The 22534-nt window shown below is 38.4% G+C and overlaps 2 protein-coding genes across 3 annotated transcripts; one reads left to right on the forward strand and one right to left on the reverse strand.

Moving 5' to 3' along the window:
* Nucleotides 1-2142: 2142 nt before the first annotated feature.
* znf367 (zinc finger protein 367) lies at nt 2143-6743 on the forward strand. The gene is made up of 5 exons (XM_003446084.5): nt 2143-2712; nt 3498-3648; nt 3752-3871; nt 4360-4498; nt 4619-6743. Exons 1-5 carry the CDS (start codon nt 2434-2436, stop codon nt 4872-4874), a joined length of 945 nt encoding a protein of 314 aa, XP_003446132.1. The 5' UTR covers nt 2143-2433; the 3' UTR covers nt 4875-6743.
* Nucleotides 6744-6814: 71 nt separating this feature from the next.
* On the reverse strand, nt 6815-11173 carry slc35d2 (solute carrier family 35 member D2). 2 transcript variants are annotated; one of them, XM_003446085.5, is made up of 13 exons: nt 11056-11173; nt 10472-10825; nt 10275-10308; nt 10101-10187; nt 9943-10010; nt 9769-9840; nt 9458-9526; nt 9248-9350; nt 8330-8422; nt 8164-8231; nt 7670-7748; nt 7375-7457; nt 6815-7064 (listed from the first exon to the last, which is right to left on the reverse strand). In XM_003446085.5, exons 2-13 carry the CDS (start codon nt 10597-10599, stop codon nt 6932-6934), a joined length of 1017 nt encoding a protein of 338 aa, XP_003446133.1. In that variant the 5' UTR covers nt 10600-10825; nt 11056-11173; the 3' UTR covers nt 6815-6931. The 2 variants fall into 2 exon arrangements, with proteins under 2 accessions (XP_003446133.1, XP_025752905.1); XM_025897120.1 differs by lacking the exon at nt 11056-11173 and having other exon boundaries at nt 10472-11028.
* Nucleotides 11174-22534: the final 11361 nt, after the last annotated feature.

Raw genomic sequence — 22534 nt, forward strand, 5'->3', positions numbered from 1 at the left:
CTGTTCCCTAAATGTTCCCTGACAGTTATCACAAAACGTCACAAAAAAGACTGGAGTTCTGGGTTCTTTAAAGTTGACTTTTAAAGATTGCTAACAATGCAACCTTCAGAACAGACTTGGGGAACATTTGCATAAAGTTACAATGTTTATTAAAGGTTTCTCAAGTCCCCAAAGATTCAGTCCATCTGTTTTCCTCCACTTATGCATTTCAGGGTTGCTGGGAGGCTGGAGCCTGTCACAGTGTCAGTCTTTTGCAGAGATAACACATAGACACAGTCAATTTAGAATCACACCATGCTTATCTTTGGACTGTAGGAGAAAGCCAGAGAACATGCAAACTACACATGGAAAGGCCTCAGACAGTATTCAAACCCAGGACCTTCTTGCAACAGTGTCAGCCACTGCACCGTGTGAAATCAGTGTATTGCACGCAATGTTCTAGAAAAGTCAGTTCGTCATACTTTTGCATAAGCAAAATGTTAAGAAAACGTCCCTAGTCCATGCTGCACTAAGCTACACATGAGAATCTGAGCGATATCCCATTAAAGCACTGTCTCAAACATTTTTGGCATGCTCCTAGAAGCTGAAAATTTCACACTTCTACCTCACACTTTTCAGCAATCATTGGCAATAAAAAAGGAAATAAGTTAAATCTCATTTATACAGAAAAAAAGATCAGTGTGGTAGCATCACATAAATTATATTTTATTTATCTGTTTCCTATGTAGCTTTCCTTTGGTTATCCACCCTGTAGTGGCTCTATACCCCACCAGGGGGGGCCCTCCTAACAGTTTGCGAACCACGTGCATTAAAGTCTCCATATTTGCATGCCCCATATGTTGTAACTTTGCAAATCTATTCAAAACCCTCAGCCTTAATGAAATGTCTATACTATTTACTTTTCTTCAGACTGAACTTCATTTTACTTCTTGGATTATTTGATAATAACTGAAGCAACACATACTGACACAATCTTATGACATATGTATAATATGTATAATGCTCAAATCTCTTTAGCCCATCTATTAAAAGGTATAAAAATACCACTGACCCTCTTTTGCAGGATGAGTAAGGAATTTTATATAATGAAACCTCATTCAGTAGTCATAGCAGAATGAATATACAAGTCTGTGTTGTTAGTGTGCAATGTTTCAGTATTAATGTATAGCAGGAAATGTATGAAAGAGTGTGAATGTTATCAAGTCTAGTAGCAGTTTTTGTTTGAGTATTTGAAAGAAAGAAACTCCCACAATATTTACTAAAACAGGTGTGTGACAGTCAAATACAGAAAGCTAATAATTATAAAACAGCATCAGTACATTTAAATTCAGTGTCTGTAGTGTGTATAGTCCGGGATGGCCTGGATGGTGTTCATCCAGCAGTAAATCTGCACTCCCTTTGGGACACTATACTATATTTAAGAGAGTGCCCTGGATTGTATTTCAATTGTTTCTTACTAGGTAACTGAAACATGAGCGACAAACAGGATGACAGTGAAAGCAGGGCAGGGTCGTCTTCCAACTGCCAGGAACGGATGATTGACAGCACACTTTACTACATTTTACTGGAGAAATGAAATCATCTGAAGAACACAGTATCTAGAGATTTAGTAGGGTTTGGGGTTAAACAGATAAACCACTTTAGGTATATTGCATTAATATAATGAAATTTCAAATAACCCTAAGTTTCTGTTTCCATTTCTCGCACACAATAAAGCCTTTGTTCTATTACTTCCGCCCTACAGTGATTACGTAACTTTGGCGCCTCGGAACCACCGTTTTCTTTCCCTTTAAAACGACAAAAACATGTAATAACATAAACAGATTCTTCAGCGCGGGAAAAGAGCCATCTGCTCATCCGCAATGTAAAAAAAAAAATTAACCGCCCTTCGCTCCCATTGGCTAACCCGTGGGCCACAATCGCTTTCTTTGGCTAGCCTTGATGTCAATCTGCGAGAGCGCGCATCAGGTGTTTAAATCTCATTGGACAAAAGCTTTTCGGCCAATTAGTGTGCACAGAGCCCTTCGCGTCTCCTACTGGTCTGGAGGATGGCTAGGTAGAGCCATATGGCTGCTGCCATTCGCTTCTTTTGACACGTGGGGTTGGATTCCTGCAGCGGATTGGAGGATGCACTGCTCAGGCGCGATTTTGCAACGCGGGACAACGCTCCTGTGGGCGCACACAGGTCAATTGAGACGACCTGCTGCGACAAGAAGGAAAGAAACCGCAGTCTTCACATATTCCTGCAACTTTTGTAGTTACTTTATAGCAGAGAGCGGATCCGAGATTTTTTCTTCTTCTTGTACTCTTTGGAAATGAAGGAAGTATTTACTCCAGATTAAGAAGGCAAACTATTTATGACACTTGCTCGTTTATCTTTTTGAAAAAAAAAAATAGTTTTGCGTCAAACACCGGGATTTTGACACTCAAACGATGGCTGAGAGCAAGCACCCTCACGTTATTTTCTGCAATGACTCGCCTAAAAGAGTTTTGGTGTCCGTCATCAAGACCACCCCGATTAAACCCAGGAAAGCAGAGGCCATAACTCCGACAAGCCCCGGCTTCAGCGACTTTATGGTCTACCCGTGGAAGTGGGGAGAGAACGCCCACAATGTGACCCTGAGCCCGGGCTCAGGGAGTGGAGCCGCGTCCCCTACCGGGACTCAGACGGCCAGGGAAGCGGACACTGCTCCTTCACCTGAGCAGATCAAGGTAAAACGCTTATGTAAAAGTTTGTCTTGATACTCTTTATAAAGTGGCATGGTTGGATGTCGTACAGTCTGAGCGCAACCTAAAAGCAGAAAGTATTTTTAAGTATTTTAATACTTTAATATTTTTAATGCAGAGACTGCTGACAACAGTGTAATAAGCCTAAAAGAGCCTTTGCAACTTAATTCATTGATATGTTGAAGAACCTCCAGAGCAGGTCTGAAAGGATCAAGCATGTGTATAACAGGCGCAATAACCCATACATAGTTATCACAGCAGAACAGCACGATCAGAATGAACACCTTTTTAAAAAAATAAATAAAGTTATATATCCTCTTGAAATGTGATTACTTAAAACAGAGAGTCGGCCTCAATATGGCGTCATATAGAGTCATTTAAAAAACGCCCGCGCATTAGGGTGTGACTCGGTGGATTTTAAACCCCCAGTTCCTGAATCTGGAGCAGCTGCTCCAATATGACGTGTAGTCGCGCGCCAAAAATGTAACCGGATGTGAATGAATTATAATGAACGTGCCGTTCAGCTACAGTGTAACACGTGAGCTAATTAAATGAAGTCAGACTGACACGTTGATACATTGTATGAAATGCAAATTATATGTGTTATAAATGTATTAGATTATGAAGCAGTGAAAACAGTTTGTCCTTGGTTTGGCATATTATAACCTGCTTTGTCTCAAAGCTGTTGCACCATGGGTGTTCATTCATCCAAAGTCCTTTGATAAGTCTGATAGGGCCAGAGCAATGATTCTGTGTGTTCTCGCTGTCAGGATGGTATCCGCAGAGGCCGGCCACGGGCGGACACAGTCCGGGAGCTGATAAGCGAGGGGGAGACTTCATCCAGCCGTATCCGTTGTAACATCTGCAACCGAGTGTTTCCCAGAGAGAAGTCTCTCCAGGCCCATAAGAGGACACACACAGGTGAGAGAAGTCTGCTGACCCATTATAAATTGCTTAAATACAATTTAAGCAATTTCCCAACTTGTGGGATGAATAAAGTATATCTTATCTTGTTTCACCCCAGGTGAGAGGCCTTATCTGTGTGACTACCCAAACTGTGGGAAGGCATTTGTCCAGAGTGGACAGCTGAAGACCCACCAGCGCCTGCACACTGGGGAAAAACCCTTTGTTTGCTCTGAGAAAGGTGGGTGTGAAATGTAGATTTATTTATTTTTTTAGAAAAGGCCATGCAGTTAGCCTTTTAAAAAAGTATTATCACAAACAGCAAACTGAAAGTTTTCACCTTTGGTGTCTTCAAGGTACTTTCCATTAAGATGAAATGTGGTTTGTTTACTATGACTGACTAGAGCCTTAAACTAATACTTGGAAAGTACCTGGGAAACAAAACTGACAGTGTAACAGGCTGCTGTAATTTCATGTACCATCTAAAAATCATTACTGTTGCTATGTGACTTATAAAAAGTCATATTTGAGTAAACATCATTACTCATTAATTTATTAATAGTAATCCATTCTAAGAAGACTGAAGTACTGTTGTGTACTGTTTATAACAGTAGTAAACCACAAAAATGTTGTGCACTACATATTTTAACTACGTAAAAATGACAAAAACCAAAAACATGGCCTCCAGTCATTTTCTGCAGTTATTCAGACTTGATGCTTCCTCTGCAGGATGTGGCAATCGGTTCACACATGCTAACCGACACTGCCCCAAGCATCCTTTCTCCCGTCTGAAGAGGGAAGAACCAAAGGAGGGTCTGGGGAAGGCTCAGTCTGTGGATAACAAGGCTGTGGCAGAGTGGCTGGCAAAGTAAGTGAAAGTAGGCTCATATGTACAAAAGCTGGACTGTGAGGAAGATTTGCACATTTAAATAGCTTTTTTTGTTTGTTTTGTTTACATTGTATGGTAATGTGCTCTTTATCCTTGCAGGTACTGGCGAACCCGTGAGCAGCGTGCCCCTACAACCACCAAGGTGAAGCCACAGGGCAAGGCTAGAGGGCAGGACCAGGAGCAGCAGGATCCAATGGAGTTTCTCCAGTCTGATGAAGAGAATGGGGAAGAAGAGACTGCAGAGGAGGAGAAGAGCACCCAAGGAGGAGCAGCCAAGCGCCGCCTCCAGGAGCAACGAGAGCGACTCCACGGCGCTCTCGCGCTCATCGAGCTGGCTAACAACCTGTCTGCCTGAACGAACACCCATCCCACTTCCTCATCCCGGACTCCCATTCCCTGCCCTCGTATCTCCTTCCCAGTACGCCTTCCTGTTACATGTGCTGTCGCTAAAATTCTTCCTAAAATGCAGATCAACAAGTAGTTTAGTTTTTTTCCTGTAAAGTTGTGAAAACAGACTTTGTAAAAGAGCTGGATTGGCTTGAGATCAGTGTTACAGTTATCTGTTCCCACACACATTATCAGGAAGGCACAAGCTAAAGCACCTTATTCAGCTTCAATTTTATCCTTTTTAGGCTGCTATAATTGTAGATTTGACAATATGAAGAATGTCTTTCTTTCTTCTGTCTTCTAAAGACAAAGAAAGGATACGTATCATGTTTTGGTTTTGTTTGCACTTTGGTAACAAGTTTTTTTTTTTTTTTAAGTATATTGTGAGTATAAGAGTGTGTATGACTGTATATATGGATTAAGCTCAGATGGACGGAATGATACAGGGTGTGGTCAGCCATAGGAAATGTTGAGTTCAACTGTCAGATGGCGTCTCACCATGTTCCCAGGTTTCATCTCTGGTGCTATAAGCACAATTTCACTGCCACTGATGACAGCAGTGGCAGTAGAAATGGACTGAGAAAGGTTCAGCTAGTTTTTTGCCTCACAGGTACAACTTTATTTAAGGGCAAAGGTAGACAAGAGGGAAGTCAGGGAAGATGGAAAAGTCTGACATTATATGACACGGGCCATTTTTATATGTGTGATCATTGCAACCCTAATCCGCATGTCTGATCAGGTACAAGCTTTTTAAAAAAGTCAAATTTTTACAGTTGACACTTGTCTAAATATATACATGTAACTATTTTCTCAACAGTGACAGACAAGCATAAGACTTGTTTTCTAAATACAGTCTACCAGATTCTACAGTGTTCAAAGGTTCCAAGTAGTTTTTAAACACAGGAAAACATTTAGATTTTGTGGTTTTCCTCGTAACAAGTTTGCGCAACCAAAAAGTGTTTTCAACTAGGTGGGAGATGTTTTACAATGAGTGTCAGTCACCTTTTATATTAAAAGCTGGCTGACTAGTTTTGATATGGGAACAGTACCATAGTAGTGGGTGGCAGTTTTTTTTATATATGTATCTCATTACAAGTCATTTTTTCCATATGTTTGATTAACTCATAAAAGGGAAATATTGCAACACAAATATCCCATGTTTGTAAAACATACATTTGGGCATCTCATTGGTTTTTATGAAGTACTTGGAGCCCCCATCAAGTCTTGGATTAAGTTTGCAATGCACTGAATATTAGGTTGTTTTGCCCAGAAGAAATGGCACTTGTTTATCATAAACTGATGTGTAGTGGATTTTTTTTGTTTTTTTTCCTGAAGCAACACTACATCTCTTAACACTGTAAGAAGCCCTTCACAAGTGCCCTGCCTCTGTTCTGGGGAAACCTGCACCAGAAAGCCGTCACTCAAGAAGTCAATCGAATTTGATTTTTGTTTTTTTTTTTAAGTAATGGTGAAACTGGAAGCCAAGTGGATTGTTGATAATCAATAAACCAAATGATTTATTCTAGCCAATTAGAATATACCTGGAAGCATTTTACCCTTTGTTTATATTTCGGTTTGAGAAAGATTAAGGCATTTAATATATTCATGTAGTTTTAGAATATCGAGTGCACAATTTACAGAGAGCGTTGAAATTTTAATTTGTAGTTTCAGTTTTCACCACTGCTAACATCCTCCATCAGTTTTCATATTTAAGTGTATAGGGCGATCCTGCTTGCTTGGTAGATATACTACATGTTTTAAAGTACAAATTTTCTCTCACAGGCTGTCCACACTGTTCTGTCATTGTTGATCTTCAATAAACATTCACTGAACCTGACCCAGGATTTACGCCTTTCTTGTCAATTTGTTCATCATGTAAAAGCATAATGAAATACATGGAACCTGGAATATACTTGGAAAGCATTTTATTGATTTTATTTTTTTGCTTATTAATGCACATAAGTGCTGAAGTAATATCATGCTCCAATATGGAGCAGACCAGCGCCACCAAGTGGTGAAATCCCTTTAGATGACAGAGTACTTTCCTGCCGATTCCTCGGAGATCTGAAGCTTCAGCTTTTGTGCTCCTTCTGTGTTACTTCCAGATGGTTTCTTGTTGTTGAAGGTCATATATGAGTACATTAGCCCACCTGACATACTGAAACCCAAAAAGATAAAAGCAATTAATTTTTAAGCATATGTTATTAATTGCTGTTTAACCATAGAGTGACTAAAAATATGTTGAAGGAAAAATCTGCAGACTAAACTACATTTATCAGATAATGGCTAATCTTCACTTTCAATCAATATTTTGCTCTAGATTGGAATTTGGCTTGGAAAGGATTTTAATCTGCTGCCCATATTCAACATAACATACTGTATGACTTTGTGAAGAAATATGGCCTCTTATAGAGTCACGCTGAACTGTAGTCAGGAACAGAAAATAGCATTTAAGTCTTACTACTTACCAAATGCTTAGGCCTAAGAAATTAGTCCAAGAGAACAGGTAGTCTCCACCCACAAACATGCCAATATAGGCCACTGCAACATTCTGAGGAAAAGGTAAAAATTTGTTCACTTTAGTATCATTGTGTTAGAAATAATGAAAAAAAACTATCTTAGTAAATCCCTCCACCTCTCCATCACCATGGGCCAAGAAAAGAGGAGGAAATTTTTTGCTGTGGATTTCAGTCAACAGTTTTTCAAAGAACTCTTAATATTTGGACTTTGTACCATAAAAAACTAACATCAGTGTGCTCTTACCTTTACTGCCCCAACTACTGTGGTTGTAAGTGCTGAGTTATAATGGCTGCAGAGGATGATGGAATACATCAGCACGAACCTAAAGAAAATTAGGAGAAAAGCAAAACAGCTTTGAGCAGCGATCTAACATCTGGGCCATTCCATCGTCCACCCATTCAACACCCTCAGATTCAACAATGTTTTATTTGTGCAAATATTTTAGTTTGTTTAATAAAAGTTGACAAAATTCTGCCTTCACACTATGAATATTTTCCAAGTTATAGCCCCTGAAAATATATATAGATGGGTGGGTAGAACATATGCCCTTGCAACTTATTTTCTTTTTTACCTACAATTTGATACCATATTCACCACCTAGCTATCGCCCCTTCTGTGTCAGAATAAGTTTCATCACATCCTAGTTATCTTTGATCAATTTTATATGGAATGACCGACTCAAGGAAGTTTGATTTCTACAATAACTGAACAGTTTGGACTGGATTATAGTGACATACCCCATTAAGCATGACATAAGGAAACAAAAGACAAATGTGGCTTTCACCCAGTCTTCAAATGTGACTGCCTGTGGATCAAAACATAAAGGGTGGTAACAGAATACAGTTTCTAGCACAGAAAACCAAAACACAAAAAATAGGAATAATGCACCTGATCAGAGGTTACCTTGTTTAAATCTCCAGTAAATGCACTTGCCAAGACAGTAGGAATGACAATTATTAATGCATTGTAAAACAGGACCCCATACTTCCCAAGACCCTTGACAAAAAGAAGGAGGAAAACAAATGTAAACAGAGCAAACACTACGTTATGCAATGGGCACATTTCAAAGTATTGAGAATGTTAACATTTTACTCCTGTGAGGCACATGTGTCATTAGATGTCCGCAACACTATGCATTTAAAAAAAGGTTAAAATATGTGCGAATCCCACGATTCTGGTTTTAGATATAAAGATGCTGCTACCGTGGAACTGAAATGATCACAGGATATTTGTGAACAACACCAAAGCCTTCTGTTTTGTTGTTTAAAAAGATAATGCTCAGCTTTCTTTTCTAATATTCTTCTACTTTCAGCTGTTACTTTGGGGGTTACCACAGCAGATCATCTGCCTCCACTCCTAGCATCCTCCATTGTCACACAACCCTCTGCATATCCTTCTTTACTACATCCATGAATTTTCTCTGGGGTCTTCATCTTTTCCTTCTGCCTAGCAGCTCCATCTTCAGCATCCTTTCTCCAAAAAAATCCACCCTCCTCTGCCCATGTCCAAACAATTTCAGCTTTGCCTCTTTAACTTGGTTTGCACACTGCTCAGCCTGAGCCGTCCCACCTATAGCTCCAACTCTGTCACAAATCACACCTGACACGAGTCTCCACCCAATCCACCCTACCTGCACACTCTTCTTCACTGTGCATTGCTTTGGATGGTTGTGCCCCCTTTTTCTTGGCAGCACAGCTGTGCAGTAGAATTGTTTTGTTGTTTTTTCTGTTAATTTTTCAAACAACAGCTGGACAGAGATATATCTACCGAAGCAGCAATACTCAAATCATCTCTGTGTTTCTACGGAACAGGAAATCCTACCTTATCACCAAGTTTCTTCTTGGTGTACACTCCACTGGCAGCAGTGAATGCATCATTAAGCAGGATGAATGTATAGCCCTCCAAATCAAAGGCCAGGTCCGAACTATAGGAGACATTAGAGATGGAGGTAAAGCCAACTTTGTTTTTGCAGTTCATGGAGAAATACAATTACAAAAGTAATTTAAATAAAAACAAAAAACAAAACTATACCTTGCAGCAATCATAGCACCAAATACTATGGTCACAACACTGTACACAAGATGCTTTGGAAATGTTTTTCTGAAAATGGAGATAAAGACGACAAAACAGGCATACATTAATGGACACTTCCGTTGTTAAATCTTTTTTTTAATCTCACATCCTACACTGAGAGCTCTCACATTGTTTAACTCCATTAACAAATCCATTAGAAACCTCTTCATGTAAGGTACTTTAAGAAATTTCAGACCAAATCAGATGAGATAAGGCCCTAAAGTGCTTCAAGGCTCTAACAGTAATACATAGTTAGAATAACTCCTTACCTTAGTATATACGCTTCCAAGATCATTGTCATCAATATAGTGAATTTCCGCAAAACTGTAAACATGGGTAAACTGTAACAGATAACACAGTTTCGGGAAGACCGCATAAATGAGTACTGAGAAAAATTTAACTAAATTTAAGGACTAAATGTGATGCAAATGAACTGGTAAAACCTGAGTTTTTTGGTGCTTGCCAGGCCTGTAACATGGTTCCCAACGTACAGCAAAGGGAGGGGGAAAATCTGGGCATAACAAAGAAAAAGATTTATAGATCACAAAATACATTAAATAGAGAATAAATAGAGATATGATAATGGGGTGAGGGTGCTTACTTTTAAGAGAACATTCTTGTCGAAATCTTGAAACTGCACCGTTTTGCTCTTTTTGGCCGCATAAAGAACAATAACAGTGGTGATCATCTGAAAGGACAATAAAATGAGTTTGTATTTGTTTATTATTAGTGGAGTGGCGGGTGGGAGGGAGGTATTCACACCTGGACAACTTACCTGTCCAATTCCCAGACACAAGTAGGAGGGAAATCTGCAAAGTCAACACACAAACAGCAGAAGACTTAAATATGACTCGACAACAGAGAATAAACTATTATTACAAGCTTCCTTTATGTGTGAACTTAACAATTTTTTTTTGCTTCCGTCCTTCGACTATGAATAAATTAGTGATATCCCTACAATGCGACACCTACCTGAAAGTTGTCAGCACGGTTTTGTTCACTACGGTAATAAGAAACGAACTTCCGGCATAAAACAGTGCAGAGAGGAGCTTGAGCAAAGCGGAGTGTTCCACAGTTTCTTCACAGGGTTCCAAAGACATAGTTACATACTGTTAATGAAGCTGTTAGCGTTTAAAATTAGGCTTGGGTTGATTCTGGTCGAGTGGCGACTTTCGTTCAGCTGCCGTTTCCTCTCCACCAGTCGTAAATGGCCACATAGCAAAAGAAAGAGTAGGCGGTCTTTTACAACTATTACATAATTCAGGAGAGGGGTCGAGCTGAAGCCAAATTGTTTCGCCTGTCTTTAAAGTGTCAAGCCCATTTTCACTTAATAGGAAACGAAAAGAAAAGCACACTGTTACAAAATAAAGCGTAGACATTCCAAATAGTTTACACGAGTTTTTATAGAGTTTATAGATGAAATGTAAACAGTTTAGGGAGAACATTTTTTAAAAAAAGGAAGACTCGGTAATCATAGTACAACACAAAGTTAGTTAAACACCAGAAATACCAGTCTGTCCAGTTAAGAAACATAAAGCAACTTGAATCAGTTTCACCTGATTCGGAGCAAATTAAAGTGAGAACAGGTGCACTGGAGCGGCAACAAGGACCCCTCTTTAGGACAGGGACACCCCATTATCACGGTTGATTTTAATCAGGCAAACCTCCAGTCTGTCCTGCCTACATTCTGACACAATGTAAGATGTGTGACGACAGGGGGAAGCATTTACACACATATAACATAAGAGAGCCACACAGCTCCCAGACCTAGACCAGTCTGACCATCTCTCTCTAATTCACTCACCTGATCTGAAAAGGGGGATCAGGTCAGCTCTGCGCTACCTGGGAGTGCTCAGAAGGAACAGCATCTTTGAGAAACTGCTGGTGACCTTCTATCGCTCAGCCATTGAAAGCATCTTTATATATGTGGTTCACTCACTGCACCCAGGCTCAGTGGAAGAGGCTTCAGAGGTCACCTGTTTGAGTTGCTATCCTCTAGGGGACGCTACGGGTCCATCCAAACCAGGATTAACAGTCTCAGAAACACATTTTCTTTTCACAAGCCATTACTGTACAAATTTCACATCTGTACTTCTCACATCACACATCACCACACATGTGTATATGGTGGTAGTTTTGGATTTGTTTTCATTGTTATTTATTCTAAATGCTGCTACGAAGGAGCTGCTTCTAATCTATTTGAACATCTGATATTTAATGTCAATAAAGGACTCTGATTCTGATTTTGAACAGGCAGGCGATGCCCGCTGATTTTTTTTTCTCTAGTTTTGCTTTTATTATTGTCCTTGTCATGGCTTTGCATGGCCTGCAAAGGTAGTCCAGCCCTCTAGGATGCTACATCCATACATGCTACTGCAACAAGGTTTGCTGTGTCCCCCAGTTTAATCTTAAGACTGTGAAGGAGATACCAGGAGACGACTGCTGCAGAAGAAGCTGGACAGGAGCATAGTAGGGCATCGACCTAGCAGCCAAATATTGCCAAATATTGATCTGCCAAATATTGAATTTGCTTTTTATGTATAATGTTGTTATTTATATTGGTAAATAATCAGTCAACATGATTTAGCCAGGATAAAATAAAGAAATTACCTGTTTTGTCATAGGTATCCTCACAAATCTGCACTATTTTATCTACTCTGCATTCTACATCATAATCAATCCAATCCTTTTGGGCAACTTGAAATATATTCGTAGAGCTGTTATATGTTATATTTGTTGCAATTTCTGCTGCCCTCTTGGACACATCATTGTATATATAAAAATCCATTGTAAATATCAATGAGACTTTTTAACTGAATAAATAAAAGACATGCACTTTGCCAAAAATTGATTGTAGGCAGCATCTAGCTTGTGACAGAGATATTGTTTCTGGCTCAAAATTACTTTGATACCAATCACGTCATATATGTTTGAGGGATTAAAGGTCAACAAGTCATTCACAACAGTTTAAATACCAACAACTAATTTTTATCTATATACTTTTTTAACAAATACCAGTATTTACTTTTTGACAGGTGATCACTTTGTGGCACAACAGAGGAACAGAAGCAGTGCTGCCAGAGTCTTACAAATCACCACCAGTGAGCTACTCGTGAGCATCTTTATGACTCTTTTTGAGACATCAGGAAAAAGTCCTGATAGCTTTAACTGGGACCTGTGCTCACAGCCCAACACCAAAACAGGTCAAATTGATTCACAATGTGTCGAAGTGGACAGATGGCTGTGTGTTGTACTGTGTTGTACTGTTGTACTGTGTACTTGTAAAAAATGGCCCCAAAACAGGGCTTAGTATATTATTACAAAGCAAGAACATTTTAATTTTTAATTTTTAAATTTAATAGACCAAATTCAACATATCATTGTTGGTACACAAAAGCTTATTTTCCCTTTTATGCAAAATTGTACCTTAAAGAGGTTTATTTCAATACATTGTACTACGAAGACAATTCCAGGTCTGCACATTTTTGAGCAAGAGTTCTCTTTAATCTACAAATATGAATTTATCTCTGGTGTCAGCTGATCTTAAAATAATGCCAGGCTGCCTTGTGTTTGGTTAAATACCTGTATGTATATATATTTAATGTACTCTGTGTTTCTCTTTTTTTCTCAGGCTAATGTGCTCTGATTACACATAAAGAAATCCAAGATAAGCAGCCTAAATGCACATTATATGGAATTGTCAGCGAAGCTTTTCTCTTACTTGTTTGTTCTTTTTTTAAAGTAGGGACATTGACTGTGAATACATTTTATTCACTGTATAACTTAATAGATAAATTACACATAATTGTGCGGCACTTTGGTGCTAAGCTCTGGGCTGAAACCTGCCTGATCTGTGCCAAGTTAAACATTGCCAGACAAAAAGTGGTTATCATGCTTCAGTAGGCAAGTAAGCAAAGCTCTCATTTCTAGAAGTGTCTACCGGACTGTGCTGCACCCATAAATGTACTGTTTTTTGTATTTGAACATATTTTCCCACAGTGAGCAGTGGGACTTTTTTTTTTTTTAAGTATGCTTTTATCAGTAGGTGTGTATGGAAAAGTTTTTCTGAGATATTAAAGTGTTGATACCAAGACAAGAGAATAGTTTGCTTGAGACAACTGAATATTAAATAGATTGGTTCTTACATACAGCTAGGCTCCATTCACACAAGAACTTTTTTCTAAGCTTTTTTTCTATATACGTGCTTTCTATGTAACCTTCAAACACATTCATACTCAAATAGATGCATCTGTGAGTAACTTGAGATTTGTATCTTGCCCAAGGATATTTGGCCTGTAAACTGGGAGCAGCCGTGGATCAAACCACCTGTTTCCTGTTCTACCTCCTGAGCTACAAAAAATATGATATATTGTACATTGTCCATATGCAGAAGAAATGTGAGATGCCTTATCTTGCTAGCTTGGTATAGGAAGTAAATTAAAGATATGATAATTGTCTGTTGGCATGTTTCTGAACATACTTGCTTTAGCAAACATGCATGCCTGAATTTCTGCAGTTGAGCAGTTTATGGAAAAATCCCTATGAGTGTTTCCACAAGATGGTGCTGTAGCATCAGGCTTGCGTTTCACGGTGCCAGCGAAACTCTTTAATTGATTGGCAGGTGTTCACAAAATCAGTTTGTACCTTTACTTCACTTTCAGCAGAAAAGTTACAAGTGCAGGTCTGCTTTGTTATAAATCTCTCCTTTAAAAGCCCTTCTAATCATTTTCACTTCACAATAAACAAAACTGATTCCTTTTCAAAGAACCTTTCCACATAGTTCCTGCTCCTCTTCAAATGGGATGAGTCAATGCTTTATGACAGTTTTGAGTGCTGATGAATGCATGCCTGGAGAACAATGACATGGGATTAAATTGTGGGCAGGAGTTCAACTGTGCGAAGCTGTGACATGTTTTTGTGTGTGTGTCTGTCTGTGTGTGGGTTAAGTTTACCTGTACCCTCATTTGACACCATGTGTTTTTCCTCTGTGAACTTTAATAAACTCTTTCTCTTGTTATTTAACTGTATAACTATGATAAAATAAAAGTAAACTTCTACTCAGTGGAAACTTTCTTTATAATTAGAATAACCACCACTGGAGAAACCTGCTTTGACTTGAATACACTCATATGGGAAAGTATTTATGAATGTTTCCTATCCTTTGTGACTCGAGGGAGTCAATAAAACCGTAATTTGCCAGAGGCTCTCTTCCATTTTAAATGACTTGCTTACAGTTACGGTCAAAACAGGTTCATCAGTTGGGTGTTAACATAAGTGACTCTGACTTGATAACTCATATAATGGACCAATGACGAATTCTGTTAAAAAGCAACGCGCTTAAAATGTGGTGAGCCAAGAAACTTAATTAAAATCTAACTGTAAACCTGCCAAAGTTAATAACAGAAAAACATTAACACGGGATGCCTGTATGGTGGGTGATGGATATTCGGGAATCTTTAGTAGAATAAATAGCAAACATTTTATTTAAATCTAAATCAATTTTATTTAAATCTTGTGTGATGAACTGAAATAAACAAAAGTGACAAATTAGGTAATGAGTTTGAGCCACAATGTACAACCAAAGAAGCGTCACAGCACATGCTCCTCAAGTCTCTGCTGGAAAACAATTCTTCCAGAAAGATATTCATCTTTTTTTGGTTTTATGATGGTGTTAGCAGAGGCAGTTTTTTCCCACAGGTGTACGACTGGATTGCGACTGCGACGGCCCAGCATGTGACTCACATCCCTTTTTGTTCTCACATCGTTCAGTGATTTCCAACAATAAAGTAACCAGCATTCTCAAAGACACCAGTCACACTAAGATAGATTTTTATCAGATGATAAAGATGATCTGCCAAAAGAGCATTATATTGCTTTTGTGGTGTCACACACTTCTACTCATCCTTGGTGGGGTGTGGAGCTACAGCAGGTGTGGTGCATGAACAGGTGAAAAATAAACAACTTTGCCAATGCCATTGAGATGACATGTATTTATGTAGGATTTACATTTAAATCCTTCTTATTGTTATGGAGTGATTAAAACATTAGGGAGTGGGATTAACTTTTCTCAGCTTCTGAAGTGAAAGAAAAAGTGTCTGAGAATCTCTGTTCTAAACAACAACAGTGACGAAGCTGCCCCGAACCCTAACAGCAAAATGACCCACACAGCATGATCCCTCATGACACGGATCGAGACTCAGCCCTCTGAATGGTTCACTGTAAAAGCAAAGATTGCAATTAAAAGTACAGGGCTAAGCAGTGACAAGCAACATGGGATCAGAAGCTCAATTTATTTTTTCATAGTTACACAGTTAAATAACAAGAGAAAGAAGCTTTATGACAAAAAGTCAAATAAATATAAATAAATAAATAAAAAAAGTCTACTTTTTTTAATAGTTGAAAAATTACCTTTTGATTATCTTGACTGTTTTTAATTAAAAAAGGAAGGAGAAAACTGAGAGGGGGATAGCTTTTAAGATTTCTGGGCTGGGGAAAAATACCTGAAGTCTCTTATTAAGTTAGGGCTTTGAAATAGTGAGAAAAGGAAAACATAAGTTCATCTACACAGGTCTTCCATCTCAGCAGAATGATGCAGCCTCATTGTGCACTCTTTTTAAGAGAGGTCTCACCTTCCAGAGGACCTTATTCTTTTCTCCCATGTCAGTGGCATTGACTTCATTTGCTACAATGATGGACTCCATAATCCTGAAGATTCTGTCTTGACTTATTGAATTGGCTATAACTACAGCCCAGTATGAAGATCAATATGCTGATAAATGTTTCCAGCAATGTTTCCATTGTTTTGAATGCATAATGGGTGGTGGGCAGTGGCGGTCCTAGCCTGTTTGGCGCCCCGGGCGAACACAACCTTTGCCTCACAATGTAACACAATGTATTGTTTGGAGTTTAGTCTGTTACTGTTACTATTTTTACCATTTCTTCTTGGAGCAACTGTAACTCACATAATTTCCTTAGGGATTAATAAAGTATTCTGATTCTGATTGTTTCAGGATGACCTGCCATTATCCAATGACACATCTGCTTTCCTGTATCTTTACAACATTATGATTGAAATATGCTCTATTTGGAAGCAGCCCCCCCCCCTTCCCTTTCGACAGATTGTGTGTGACTTTAAATCATCAAGCTGTAAATTATAAATTTTAAATTGTTATTGATCCCTTTACCCCGAGTCCTAAAGTGTACATTTATTTTCTTACTCTTCTGATATTTATTGTTTGTTTACTTGCACTGCTGTAACTGGAGCCTCGTCGTCTCGTCTCTCTATATACTGGACTGTATGTAGCGGAGATGACAATAAAGTTTACTTTGACTTCGGCAGCGAGCAGGCGCACCGAGGGCTCTCGCGCTCACTTTTCGCATATAGAATTTCGAAAAAACATCGGTGCAAATTATAAGTCTGTATCATAATGTCTGGTGTTTGTTGGTTTGTTTTTATTTTGTTTTATTTTGTGAGTTGGTTATTAGCTGCTCCAGCCAGCCAGAGAATCCCCCGCCGCCCCGCCCTCTCCTCACTGTGCCACAAGCAGCAGGCGCACCTCGCAAACGGAGGGCGCCCTTACTCCCAGCAAATGGGCGATAGAAAACCGATCGGTGGCTACGGCATCATGTCGTAGCAGCATGAATACGAGCAATTTTTTTTTTTTTTTTTTTTTTTTTTTTGCCGATCCCCGTGATGCCGCCCCCACCACGATGCCGCCCCGGGCAACCGCCCGTGTCGCCCGTATCAAAAACCGCTACTGGTAGCGTCACTAGAAAGCACAGGATGTCCTCTTGACAGTATAGTAAGACCTAAATAGATCGCCTACATTTTGCTCTACATAGAAGTCTCAGAGTCATGACCATTACAGGGGACAATAATTCATTGCTGGATCTTAAGATCTTCATCGGTTTCCTTTTTAGTTTCTTTCAGGCTTTCAGCGGTCATTTTCACAGCTTAACAATACAACACAGGACATGAAAAACATTCGTCAGGTTTTTTGTATGTGTTTATTTAAGTAAGAAAAGTTTTTTTTTTAAAAGTACTTGTGCGTGAAGAAGCTCCTCGGGCAAATGAAGACAGCTTAATGTAATTATACTTTCCCACCTTGTAGTGTTTTTGTTCTTCACTGTATGGAATGTACTCAAATAAATCAAACAAGCTCACTCATCCATTCCCATAAGTTTTACAGCCTTTACTGTGACAGCTTCTCTTCAGGGGATTAGTGTGGACAGAGGTGGTAACAGGATCTGAGCACTATCAGGGGATAAGATCGAACAAGTCCCCAGTATACCTAAAGAAACTAGACTTTCTAGCATTACACAGAATTCTAAAACTCTTCCAAGAGTCTTGAGACAAACCTCATGTCTTTATATTTTGCTCATTGATGGCAAATATAAAGCCATGTCTTTTGTTTTAAAGTTATCTTGAGCAATAGTTCTCTGGGCTTTCTGAAGGTCTTTCGGAGTTTTTCTTTGGACATTTCTTTTTCAGTCATTTGTTGAACCGCTTAACAATGACATGTGAATCATCCAAGGAGAAAAAGGCACTTAACTAATTTCTTTAGTTTAATCTATGAAACATTCTAAAGCTATACAGTGTGGTATAAAATAGTATTTTTGCACCAATAAGGTGATTCTTAAGGAGCTATTAACTGAAACCCTATCTTGTCATGATGTGCACCTTAAAAAATTGGAGGATGAAAATGGGCAAAATTTTGATTTTAATCCCGCATGCAATACCATTTGATTGGCAATGGCTTAATTTTTCACTTTGACAATGATCCCAAACACACTGCTAGCACAGTAAAAGCTTACCTGGATAGAATAACACACAATGAAACACTATTATTAATTGGCCTCCCTACAGCCTGGACTGTGTCATTATGGGATCAGTGTGAGATCATCTTGACACAGAATGAAACAAAAGGCAGCAAAGATCCAACAACTGTTCCTGAAGATTACGTAAGTTACAAGAGATCTTGCCCCAAATAGACAAAATACATTTTGACGACACTCTTGCTTAACTGAAAAAAAAATTGGCCCAGTTATCAGTACTGTGCAAAAGTTTTAGTCAGGTGAGGAAAAAAGGCTGTAAACAAAGAATGCTTTCAAAAACGGAAGTGTTAATCGTTTATTTTCATCAATCAACAAAATGCAGTGAATATTTGGTGTGACCACCCTTAGCCTTCGAAACAGCATCAATTCTGCTAGGTACACCTGCACACAGTTTTTGAAGGAACTCAGCTGGTAGGTTGTTCCAAACATCTTGGAGAACTAACCACAGATCTTCTGCAGACGTAAGCTTCCTCACATCCTTCTGTCTCTTCATGTAATCCCAGACACACTCGATGATGTTGAGATCAGGGCTCTGTGGAGGATATACCGTCTTGTTCTACTTTACACTGAAGATAGTTCTTAATGACTTTGGCTGTGTGTTTGGGGTCGTTGTCCTGCTGCAAGAATACATTTGGGGCCAATAAGCAATAATCTATATCTCTGAAAACATTTTTGTTTACAGGATTTTTTCTAACCTGCCTAAAACTTTTGCACAGTACTGTATGGTTATGGGAATGGTCAATAGACTGCTTCTTATATAGTGCACTTCTACTCTACCTGAACACTCAAAGCTCTTTAGAGAGCTTGCGTCATTTACCCATTCACACCCATTCATACAAGAACTTTTTTCTTTACAGTTTGGAAGATATTGAGATATTGATATTTGCAAGAAGAGTTAAGCGTGAATGACAATTCACTGACTCAGAAACCAAGGTGTCTGAACTGAAGCCACAACAGTCTATCAAATTTTGATTGCGACAGAGGTCATTTATGTATTTAAGGAAGATTTGCGTGACACCAAAACAGCTTTGAGCTTGTCAGCACAGGGAAACATTATTACTGATGTCTGGTGCCAGAAAAGCAGCAGACTGGCAGCAGATTCATGTAGTCATGTGGGCTTTTAGGTGCGGCCTTCATTCATTGATGAATGTACTTGCCTCTAGGGGATAAATCAGGGTTTCTTATCTGACGATAACACTGAAACAAAAAAAAAAAGTCTTCCTTCTTTTCAGTAAGGACTTGGACTTCATTTCTATCAGCATTCTAGACACACATAGGAAAGACCTTGGTGTCCACGTTATTTTGATCGTGACGTGTTTCTGAAATGACTGAACATTGTTGCCCAGCAGCAACTTTGTTATCATAATATGTTTATGCTGGTTGGCTGAACTATGGCTGGACCACTCTATATTTTCAGGTGCAGACAAAATAGAATAAAAGAATGATATGAATCACAGTTTAAAGTTTTTTTTTAATTCTTAATGTATAAACACCTTTACAGGCTATGGCACACACTATTACATGCTGTAGAGTGGCATCTGTTAATTTTACATCGTAATAGTGGTACTAGTGGTAATAATATCATCACATTAATGCGTTAACACAAGAAGTACCACTGCAGGCAGTTGAGATGGGCTCAACTCAAACCAGTTCATGTAGTTTCATTTATAATAATGCATAAAATGTAATGACACATTTTTTTAATATAAAGTGTCAGTATGTGAAACAACAGTTGTACCCCTATAAAGTACTTGAGTAAATGCAGTGTTGCTTTGCAACAGAGTTACAGTAGATAGCTTTTTAAGATCAAAATAAAAGCAACAACAACAACCAAGCATGATGATGTATATCATACAAAACATCATATGTGGGAAACATGATACCCAGACATTTGGAGAAGCACGTTTTTTGTTCCACATCTCAGGAAAATCTCTTCTTCTTTTTCATAAACCACGGGTGGCTTGGCTTCAGGTTCGGATTAAAACACAATGGCTTTTCCGAGCCCTTTACAAACACCCTGTGGGTCCACAAAGAAACATAAATACATTTCAGTTTAACATAACAGTGCAAATACAGTAACCCTAAGCAAAAATGAAGGAAAACTGCCTCTACAGCCTGTTTCTTTATTGGTGTTTATTTTTTACATTAAATTTTCATGTTATATGATGAATGCATGATGTTATAAGTAAATCAAAACAAAATTACTGTCAATAATTCTCAACACTTACTTTACCGATCATGTAATAACTACAATATTACCTGTAACCTTTTGGCACACTTAAGTAAACAAACACTTACACAAGTGCTCTAATGTCACAGACACCGTTTTCCTGCAGCTCCCATCTCACAACCTTCTTCAGCATATGTGGTCTGAATTTTCTGTTTGCTGTCATGCAGCATCTTGGGATGCCAGCTGTAATGTGAGATTAAGACCAAATTTAAGAATTTTAAAAAGTATATAACTAACATTATATTAAAAAAATGAAAGAAAAAGACATTTGTTATAGAATAATTGTGTGTCCATTCTAACAGTTCTCCAAAAAAACACAAACAAAAAAACTTACAGTATTGCACTTTTATAAAACGTTTATATATGTCTAGATTTTGTATTTTTAGCATATATATATATATATATATATATATATATACACACACACACACACATATATATATATCTATATATATATATATATATATATATATATATATATATATTTTTATAATAAAACTGAACAGGGCTAAGCTTTTTGTTTTGTGCAATAGTCTTTGCGGTTAAACTGATCAGATGGGTCACCTTAAAGTTAACTTTCTGAAACAGATTTTTACTGGAATAATTTTATTCTTTAAAACAGCTGGATGAAGTTCCTGAAAAAACCCCTCCAAAAACCCAGCTGTGCTACAACGCACATGCATCATCATGTTGTCTAAATCGCAGGAGGAACGTAGAGTAGTTATCATTGCAATTTTCTCAGAAAAAATCTTTAAACGTGAACTTCTTATTTAGGATGTACCCGAAGTATAATCTGTACAGTGCTGGTGCTTTCTTGGTTTCAGCATGTGTGTTTGCTCTGAGTGTCCTTACCTTCAGTGGAGGTGATGGCCAAGGCGCACAGACAAACAATCAAAAAGACAGTTTTCACATCCATGATGGCAGAGCAACTGTGGGGACGCAACGTGCCCTTGATGTTTAAATACTCACAGCAAAGCGTACCTGTGCATCCACCCACCAACACTCAGAAGGGAGTGTGTGAAGATGTGCATTAACCAGTGAGAAGCTCTTTGAATGAAACATGATGCCTAAACATTAAAAACAGTAACAGTAAATATCAAAAGGTTATTAAATGACTGCCATACTTAATAAAAAAATTTAATGAAGTGTTCCGTTCACTTTCAGCCCGATGTCTTGTTTAAATTGTTAGTGCTGTCAGTTACCGGTGTGCTTGACTCAGACTCTAACAGGCTCTAACAGGTCCAATAACCACTCTTCAAACAGAATCTTATTGAACTGATGTGTATGGAATGAAAACACAAGTAGAGTCACGAAAGAACAATTGTCACTTTTAATACATCTCACTCTTTTTACTTTCTTTTCTGTGAAAACGTAGAGTTACAATCCCAACAGCATTTTTAGATAGCTCAAATATGCAAAATACATTTTCACGATAACCACTTGGTCATTTTTTTCTTAAATGTCTAATGTTACTAGAAGCTATTTGCATATCATCTTTTCTCATTGCTTTAATATCAGTGAATGGAAGTTACTGAGGTTTTTACTTAACAAAGACCTTGGTGTCTACATTCCTTTTCTCTGTACTTTTATGGTTTTGTTTATCATTAGAGTTCTGGTGTTTGGGGGATTATTTAGACCCTTTCATTTTGGAGTTGCCCGTCCTACCCAGTGTTTCCTATTGTGTAAAGTTGTCTTGTATTGCGTGTTCTAACCATATTTGTTGCTTCCTGGTTTATTTTGACACCAGTTGTTTTCCGTGTCTTGCGTCCAGATTCATTAGGTTAACTGTCTTCAGCTGTGTTTTCACCTGTTTCCCATTTCCTTCATCACCTCGTGTGTTTATATTGTATGAGTCTCCCTCTGTTCATTGTTGCCTTTGTTTTGTGCTTTTTTAATACTTTAAAGTATTCCACATTAAAGCTGCACTTCAAGTTTATTTGGGTCCATATCCTGCCCATTAAACTTTTGAT

This window comes from Oreochromis niloticus, linkage group LG12, assembly GCF_001858045.2.
Source record: "Oreochromis niloticus isolate F11D_XX linkage group LG12, O_niloticus_UMD_NMBU, whole genome shotgun sequence".
NCBI lineage: Eukaryota > Metazoa > Chordata > Actinopteri > Cichliformes > Cichlidae > Oreochromis > Oreochromis niloticus.